We start from the raw sequence: 9,809 nt of genomic DNA on the forward strand, positions 1-9,809 counted from the left end.
CCCCACAACTTTGTGAAGTTCTCTCAAGTACTGATGGAAAACCACCGTCCTCTGACCGACGCCGCCACGTCGATTCTGTTTCACTGAAGTGTTGCTCTGTCATCAGTCCGACTCGCGTCCAACAAGTCGTGGAAAATCCGTCTGGAAGAATCTCAGAAATAGTCTCAGATTCGTCTTAACGGGGCTAAAACCGATTCATGATCCGTATATCAAAAGTCGTCTGGCTTCAGTCTAAATTCGTCTGAAAACATTTCAAAACTCGTCTAAATCCACTAATTCAGTCCAAACCTGGTTGAAACGAGTCTGAGTGCAGACGGTGCAGGCGGTGCAGACGGTGCAGGCGGTGCAGACGGTGCAGGCGGTGCAGGCGGTGCAGGTGGTGCAGGCGGCAGTGAAACTATTCAGGAAGTGACCAAAGCTCGTTCTGGTTGTAGAAGCCGGACTCGAGTCTAAATTTAATGTAAATATCAATTTCAAACTTTCCGACTGGTCTTTTCAACCATGTTCAACAGGATTTAGATTTTAGACTACTTGTAGTTCAGTCCAAAACTGTTTCAATCGAAGATCAAACCAAGATTGTTTGTAATCTAAATATAATCTCAATCTAGTCTACGACCAGTTTAGATGTTTTGAACAGCATCGATCCGATTATTCACGAGTTTACAAGTTGGGCTGAACCTTATTGAAATCAGTGGAAAAAGGAGAAAAACTAATCTGCAACTGATCAAAATCCACATTGAATTCCGTCAAAGTCCGAGAGACGAATCTAAAACTCTTCTTTCAGTTATTCTTTAATCCAGCCCAGCAACACACGGAGACTCTGATGATTCCATCTGGACTCCACAGTCGAGTTGTTTCGTGTCTCTTCACCGGAGCGCCTCGAACCACGAGTCTCCAGGACGTTTTTCATCACAACATTTTCTCAACAACGATTTAGTGGAGGACTTTGATTTAGATTGTGAAGAAGGTTCTCTGGAGAAGCACAAGGTCTGTCACTGCTGTACGTAGAGAATGTGCCCCCATTTGAGGATCGGCCAGCATTTGCTTCTTTTGTGAGTAATCTGATTACTTTGGCTGACTGGTGGGTTTCGTAATCACTATTTCAGCTTGATCTTAAAGAAGCCACATTGCAAAGTGCGGTGGATTGTACTTGCTGTAGCCTCGCAGCGAGTGGTGACGCACACAGTGACTACACAGTCGGCGCGTTCCGACGTGGCCCCGCCCACATAACCCCACGCCGCTCAATCGCAGGCTGAAGCTCCATACTGATGATTTAGCCGTTGAGGCGATGTGGAGCTAAAAGTGTGCATTTTTCTTCTCCTTGGGGAAGCCGAAGCGTCGAGGCCACAGATATGGAGCAGAAGAGTGTCCTCTGGGGGTCGCTAATGAGAGCTGAGCTGGTCAGCGTGAAGCTCCAGAGCAATCCTCCATAACGGCCGGTAATGAACCAGAGCAAGATGCCAACGTATGGATTTAATTCACCCGGTGACAAAGTTCCAGGATGACGATATTCATCACGAATAAGAAGTAACCGTCGAGTCAGCAGCTCTGATCCTAACCTCTATGATGAAGATAATGGTGATGATGATGATGATGATCTGAGCTGGTGGTGGCAGAACATAAAGACTCCAGTTTTCACCACCAGAGGCCCCAAAGCGCCTCATCCTCCAGCCTTCTTCTTCTCTACGCCCTCCTTTCTACTTCTTCCTCTCCACTTCCTCCTCTCTACATTCTCCTCTCTACTTCCTTCTCTCTCCTTCCTATCTACTCCCTCCTCTTTACTTCCTACTCTCTACTTCCTCCTATCTACTTCCTCCTCTCCTCTTCCTCTCTACTTCCTCCTATCTACTTACTCTGCACTTCCCCCTCTCTTCTTCCTTTCTACATCCTTCTCTCTACTTCCTCCTCTCGACTTCCTCGTCTTAACTTCCGCTCTACTTCCTCCTCTCTACTTCTTCCTCTCTACTTCTCCCTCTTGATTTCTTCCTCTCTACTTCCTCCTCTCTTCTTCCTCCAATCTACTTTCTCTCTACTTCCCTTTCTCTTCTTCCTCTCTACTTCCTCCTCTCGACTTCTTCCTCTCTACTTCTTCCTCTCTTCTTCTCCCTCTGTATTTCTTCCTATCTACTTCCTTCTCTCTACTTCTTCCAATCTACTTCCTCTCTACTTCCTTGTCTCTTCTTCCTCTCTGCATCCTCCTGTCTACTTCCTCCTCTCTTCTTCCTCTTTTCTTCCTTCTGTCTACTTCCTCTCTTCTTCCTCTCTATTTCTTCCTCTAGGTTTTCAAGTGGTTCAGCTCTGTGGTCTGGGCCGGAGTCCAATTGAACTTCCACAGCTGAACAAACGAAGCGGACTTTCCCTGAAACGAACTCCAGTCCGGACCAAACACTTCTAGTGTGAACGAGAACTCAGACTGTTAGGAAGAAGGCTAAAACCTCGACCCAATCCTTTCCAGAATTCCAACAGTCTAACTTGTTCAAACCAAAAGTAAATATCTCATGATTTTTAATGGCAACAAGAAAAACAGTGAAATGAGTGTAAAATCTTTTGGAATTCCGGTGTTTTCTTTTATTTTTCACATTTGTTGGGAATGGGATTGCGAGTGTGACACATGTGACATGGCTGTGTGTGCGTTCGTCGGCGCCGAGGCGTGAAGCCGACAGGTTGTTCTGAAGCAACAGTTTGATCACATTACAGCAGGACCTGAGCGAGCGAGCAGACGGCGAGCTTCCTGTTTATTTGCTCTCAGGCTGGTAAACATCACCTGCTCAGAGACGGCTCCCCGAGGAAGACGTTCGTCTGTGACGGGTGTCAGCCAGCGCTCAGACTGACAGACGCTCGCAGACAGGAGGAAACATCTGTAACCCAGCTCGCGAGGGCGAGAGCGCCCACCACCAGCCTGCAAGACGAGAAGCCAGAGGGTCGACGTGACGCACTGTCACATCTCTCACTTTATTCTCAAGTTCTTTCAAATCAAAACCTACAAAAACAACCCCGATATTTACAATTGAGGCCCTTACATGAGGCATCTTCAGTCAAGCCGAGACTTTTAAACCACAAAGTTCGAGAATGACAAAGACTCACAGTTGGAACAGCAGACCTGATGTTTCCCTTCACTTGGTCCCAGAACTTCTGGGACCAGGTGAAGGACCAGAACCTGAGGAAGACACTTTATAGATTATAGAGCACACCGTCCCATGACTTTTATTTTGAAGGATCCTGTGACAGCTGGTGTCTGTGGTAGTGTTTGGCTTCACTGATTTCAGTTTTTGAAACACATTTACAAGGCCACACAAATGCATGTATCAATAAAACTAAGGGTCTGTTTATACGACAACATAGTCATGTGAAAATGGAAAACTTTATACGTTTTAGGGTCACGTTTCCACGACAACAGTCCTCTGAGTCAATGAAGACGGAACTCTTTGAGAACAGCTTTCATTTAATTTCAGTTCTTAATTTATTTGAATGGGGACAGAGCATATTAATGAACAGACAAACAGTGCTGTAAATATGCCAGATTTAACGAAGAGCTCATTTCCATCTGCAGTCCCATGAGGTAGAACCAGACCACCAAACACAACATGTCCAGTACATGCAAGTCATAACACACTCTAGAAAACAACACGTTACAAAACAAACAATACAGCATTCAAAAAACATCACCCTGTCTGTCCCGAAAATGTTTTAAGGTGGAACTTTTCAAAAACGGGGAAAACACATTTTATTGAAACGCTGCTCCTCTGCATGTTCACCGCGACCGTAGTAACTAGTTCCTCTGCACACGCTCAGTAGAGCCAATCGGAACAAAGGTTCCTCCATGGTGTTATGACTCCCAATCCATATTCTCCTGGACTTGGAGGTTTTATTTTGACAGTCACTACAATAACAATCCAACTTGGTAGTTTTATTTTGACAGTCACTGTAATACCAATCCAACGTGGTAGTTTTATTTAGACTATTTATATTTGTTTTGAAGTAGTTATTTTGAGTTTCTGAAATAAAATTGACAATACGATGCATTTTCTACTGGACGTTGTCATGGAAACAGTTCCTCAGTTTAACCAGACATGCTGCAGTTTTCAGTCCAATGTCACCACAGTTGAGTGGTCAGTGAACGCCTTGTGGACTTCTGAGCAGGAAAGGACTTCCTGTGGTTTTCCTTAAACTTTCACAGTCATTAAGGCTCAAAGCCCAGCTACTATAAATCTACAATAAAATGAGTGTGTCTGTCGAAGTATGAAGGTAAAGCTGAGATGTTGAATCGCGTTGGCAGCCTGACAGATCTGTGGAGGCTAAAGGAGAAAAGGTTGGAAACCAGTGATCTAAAGTCTTTCATCATTTATTTATAGGAAAAGGTTTAAGTTGATCTTCCTTCTTGCTTGTTAACTTTCTAGATTTCAGGATGATTATTGGATGATGTTTCAATAAATGACAGTTTTTCAAAGAAGCCGCCATCTGAAGTCAACAGAAGTCATGTGAGATGGTGGTCAGCCATCTTGTCTTATAGTGAGGACATTGTTTTCCCTGTGGAGTTATTATTTTTCACTAGTCCTCCACTTTCAAAAACGTGTTTGAGGTTAATTTGATTCCTAATATTCTGTCGGTTTGAATACGACTGAACGTCATTCAGTGTTTAGCCTGTGAGGGACGTCTTTTGAAGGCGTGGCTCGCCTGCAGCCGCTCAGCTGGAGTCGGTTCCAGAACCGTCGTGTTGAACATGGTTGATATTAATCCAGCAGACCCTGAAATATGTTACTGAATGTGTTTAGTGCTTCTGTGAGATGGACTCAGCTCCTTCTGGACAAAGTCCCTCTGCAGGATGTTGGTCCGACCGAACTCCAGCGTCCGCTCCTCGCTCCCCGCCGTTGTTCTCCCGTCAACTCTGGCGCTTGTTCAGCTGCAGCTGGAGGGAGTCAACGCTCCTCTAAGCTCCTGCTGACGCCACGTTCAGAAGCAAAAGCACTTATTAAACCGCCGCTCTGAACTCAGCCGCCACTCGCACACGACTTCACATTTCTGCAAGCACCTCGGTTTTGCATGGGAAGTGCTTAAAGACGAAAATCCACGGCAGAGGCGGCAACCGTGAGAATGTAAGGGCGGGGGGTGGGGGGTGGGGGGGGGGGGGGGGGGGCGTCTGCTACTCAGCACTTGCTGGGATTAGAACGAACACATCAAGCCGCAAACAGACAGAACAGCCGACCGTAGCTCCTTTTTTGCAAAAAAGGAGGCAATGAATTTCAATTATGCATGAAGCGGAGGGCATTTTGGGAAATAAACGCCATTCCCCCGGAGTGGCGGCTCCCTCCGCCGCCTTCGGTATCAAAGAATGATCTAATGTCACGCACAGAGGAAAGGTTGCTTTCTGCATACGCATCGATATTCCTGCTTCCATCTCTGACCTTTTTTTCATTTTTCATCCATCCATCCATCCATCCATCCATCCATCCATCCATCCTGTCAAACCAGATTCTTTCTGCTCACGGGGGAACGACTCAGGCAGCCAGAGATCAGTTGGTCTTCAAAGTTGATGGTTGAGGCAGAAAAATGGTCGCGTGAGGATTTGAGTCAGTTTGAAGCGACCGGGTCAGAGATTCCCTCGCCTGCAGGAGACCAAGAACAGTTTCCTCCATCGAAGGGAGAAAAGATGAAATGATGTCAGGGTGATTGATAAAGGCCCTGTGGCAACATAGACAACATATAAGATGAATCAGGCTTTATTCATGAACGGATCCGGACCAGAAAACAAGTGTTTCAGGAACGAGTTGAGAATTACAACAAACAGTTTGAGGTTTTGACGTCGCGTCCACATTCTCCAGATCTCAATGCAACCGATCATCTTCGAACTGTGAATATGTTGAAGGGAGAAACTCCAGAAACACCTTGGGCTGATTAATGAGTCCACCTCTGGAACTCTCTGACCCGTGCTCCCAACGTGGTCCCATTTCAAGATTAACACTTCCATTTCAGCTGATCCGAGTCTTGGTTTGATTTGTATTTAATAACTGAATCAAGTCCAATGAGATTAACAAACTAAAACCTTAAAATAAATGAAAGGATTCACTGTGATGATCTGAAAACGTTTATCTTGTGGATGTGAACCTGAACAGCAGCAGTTACAACAACTTGTGTTACTACAAGAACAAATATAAAGACACGACTCATATTAATACAAACAAAAATCGAAAAATATTTTTAATTTAAATAAAGAACTGAAGAGAAATTCAGATAAATGAACTTCTGGGGTAAAACCAGCAGCAGAGCAGTGGAAGAACAAACTCAGTGTTTAATTCTCCAGAAGCTGAGGCTGTCTGACGCCGTGTCAGCAACACAGCGCCTCAGTGTGGTTTGACGGTGGGAGGTCATCCGAGTCGTCAGGCGGCGACACGATGGATCGTTTCTGCATCCGCAGCTCATTTCTTTTTCTCTTGAAATAATGGACCGGCTTTCCAACCAACTGTGGACGTTTGGTTTCCAGATGCCGCCGGAGTTTTGAAGGCTTCGGTGCTTCGTTGGCGAGCTTTAACCCTCAGTCACTGGGCTCCGCCTCGCTGCCTCCGCTCACAAAGCCCAACTTCATAAAGTCCGGGTTGTACCTGCCGACATGTTTCTCCTTTGAGGAGGGGGCGGGGCATCACTTCCATCTTCTTTTTTCATTTTAAAAGCTGCTCCATCGATTCAGTCAAAAGTTTTCATCGAGCTTCTTCTGGCATGTTCAACAACTGAATGACGCATCACTGCCCCAAGTGGTGGGAACCGTCAATGCGGCCCGTGGGAGCAGAACTGAAAGTTTTTCGCCGCCCAGTAGTTGGCGCTATGGGCCGCGTCCCCATGGTTGAGAATCACTGCACGACACAGCTTTAGGGACATGGTCACAATGTTATGGCTGATCGTACCGTATGAAGCCGCGTCAACATTTCCACAACACAAACACAATTTCCTTCAGCATCCATCATCGTCGTGCCATTCCTCGTAGGCAGAGCCAGCAGCAGTTACAGTACTTATTTTTGTCTTAATTGGCTGTTTGTGCAACATAATTAACGTTTTAACGAACCTGAGCATTTTTTTCCCTCCCTCCTTTAACCCAGCTGATCCTGTTTCACGCTCAGCGCCCAGCGTTTGATTCACAGGTTCCGTCGTTCAGCGACAAATTAATCCACGTTCCTGCCACTCAGTGAACTATTACTGACTTTAAAAATACGCAGAGCTTTAATTAATTTCCTTCAAATGGAGGGAGTAGTGTGTGTGTGTGTGTGTGTGTGTGTGTGTGTGTGTGTGTGTGAGTGTGTAAAGGGATAATGACAGTTTTAATCAGTATTTTTCCGTTGATCCAGGAGCTTTCTGAGTTTGGATTTGAGGAAACAAAAGCAGCGTTAGTGAGATCTCTGCACGCTGCATCGTTGCTGTTTTTGATTTTTGTCAGCTTCTGCGTAATTATGTTTCACGCTAACATTAGCGCCTTGCTGCTGCTCGTTTGATTGTGTTTCCTTCTGGAAATCATAATGTGAACACTGCGAGTGTAGTTTCTGTTAGTCACAGTTTAATTTCTCTCTTTCATCTTTTGTCATGGAAACCTGGATTATGCTAATGCTAACTGCATTAGCCGACATAAATACACCTCCTTTGCAGAATTCTGAAGGATGATTGTTTATTAGATGGTAATATTCATGTCTGCCAGTATTCGCAAAGATCCATCGCTTCATGGATCCAAGCGATCACAGCAACAGTTTAAATAATCTTTGTCCAAATTCTAACTTGGGACATTTAGAACTTTTATGCCAGAACTCTGAAAAGTTCATGGAGAGAAAACATTTTGTGTCTGTTTTGTTGGTTTGTGATTCTGATTTTGGAGGTCAAAGACAAAACCATGATATTTTATTCATACAGCAGCATTCTGACACAGGTGGTTCATCAGACCTTGGTAAAACATTTTAAAGAAGCATTACATCCCTTTCTGGGTCACTCAGAACGCTGACAAAGTAAAAGAAATTCAACACTGATTTGATTTTGAAAAGTGGGAGCCAGGATGTCACCATATATGAGGAACATGAAGAAACATTATATGATATTTTAATACAGTCATTTTATTCTAAAATTCAAAACTGACAAACATCAGATGTTGTTCCTGGAAACTTACAAACTGGATTCATTTCTGAAGTCTTGTTTTCACATCCTACCGTCCTATTGTTGACATAAATATCATTCTTACCATATATTAGCGTATTAGCATGTAGTTCTGAAACAAAAGCTAATCAATAAATCACATTATAATTATATTTCTAAAGCTAATATTAAAACAGTAGAGCTGAAACTCAGAGTAAAATCGTTCTGCTTTAAGCTTTGACTCTGGAGATTGTGAACAAATCTGGGACATTCCAGAAGTTCGTTCAGATAAATAAAACACCAAAGAAGCTTTTTCAACTTTCAATCCAAGGAATTCTGGGTAAAACTGTTCCAGTTGGTTTGAGTGTTCTGAGATAGAAGAAGAGTTGCACAGCTGCTGTCTCGCTCTGTCCTACTTCCTCTGTGTGTCATTTTCCAATGAGGACGGGAAACTTTCATTGTGTTTTAGGTTCATCCACCCAACAACAGGCTTGGGAGTCACTGAAAATAGAACTCAAAAAGACAAAGCCTTGAATGTTCACGTGGTACTCTTCTCGACCGTCTCTGGTTGGTCTGGCATGCAAACTGCAGCGATATCAGTGTTCTTGTTTAATCAGGATGTTGTCCATTCCAGGCCGCCCAAGCCCCCCGTTAGCTTTAGCATTGTCGAGCCTGTTGTCTCCAAGTGAAATGTCCCTAACAGAGCCCGCCCTTCACCTCCAGCTCCTCATTGCTGCTTCACAGTTGTCTTCTCGTGACTAACGCCCTCTGTCTCTGTCTTTGTCTGCAGACCTCAGGCCTCTTCCCGACGTGGCGATGACGGGTAACTGCACCCACGAGTGCACCGAGTTCGGCCACTCCGACTCCTGCTGGATGCCCGGCCAGCCTTCCCCCAACCGCAAGGTGTCCAAGAACGCCCCCCAGCTCTCCACCTTCGTGCCTTACCAGGAGATGGACGGGCAGGAGCAGCTGATGGCCAACGGCAACCCCAAGCCCCTGACGTCGGACGAGCGCGGGCCGGGCGGTGGCGGAAGTGGCAGCGGCAGCTGCAGCAGCTCCAAAGTGGCCAACATGCGGTTCATGACCCCTTACAGCAGTGCCTACCCGGGGGGCGGAGACTCATCCGGTAAAGACTGTGGGCTGGAGGAGATCCCGCTGAGCCAGGCGGTTGAGTACCACTCAGCCACCACCCCGACCGGCCAGACCTCCAAAAGGGAGATCTACCTGTGAGGGTGCCACTCTCCACCATAAACCCCTGCCATCACCTCCCTCCAACCGCCCGTCCCCGCCCCTCCCCCTGTTGCTGCTCGCCACCCCATCCCACCCACTCACAGCCGCCCCCTGTGCCTATAACTCGTTGTGCCGCAGCACCAACCGACGCCCCTTTCTTCCTTTTTATAACTGCACCCACCGTACAAGGCTTTAGACCCCGCCCACCTCGCCCACTGCCAACCCCCACCCCCAGCCCCACCCCCCACCTCCTCTAGAAACCAATCAAATGTAAAATAGAAGTAATTGAAATTGAAGAAAACACGCAGCCGCTGCAGCTGTGAAAGGAATGTAAACTACACCATCGTTGTGATAATTTAATGGGAAACTATTTAGCTACTCACGTATTTCAGTTGGATTTTTGTGCGTTACTTTAGGCTACGTCGCTGTGTCGGAACAGAAAAAGAAAAACACCTTCAGAGGGAGAAAGGAAGGGA

At 45.8% G+C, this 9,809-nt stretch overlaps 1 protein-coding gene across 2 annotated transcripts in view; it reads left to right on the forward strand.

The window, feature by feature from the left end:
- pcdh1b (protocadherin 1b) overlaps positions 1-9,333 on the forward strand; it is a gene marked incomplete at its 3' end in the record, with an annotated part of 189,058 nt that extends 179,725 nt beyond the window's left edge. For both annotated transcript variants that reach the window (XM_080465686.1, XM_080465685.1), the window contains exon 5: positions 8,894-9,333. In XM_080465686.1, the coding sequence (XP_080321812.1) occupies positions 8,894-9,333 (440 nt within the window). The remainder of the gene's footprint in view (positions 1-8,893) is intronic.
- Positions 9,334-9,809: the final 476 nt, after the last annotated feature.

The sequence above is a fragment of the Lipophrys pholis genome (genome assembly GCF_963383615.2).
Source record: "Lipophrys pholis genome assembly, chromosome: 6".
In the NCBI taxonomy this organism is placed as follows: Eukaryota; Metazoa; Chordata; class Actinopteri; order Blenniiformes; family Blenniidae; genus Lipophrys; species Lipophrys pholis.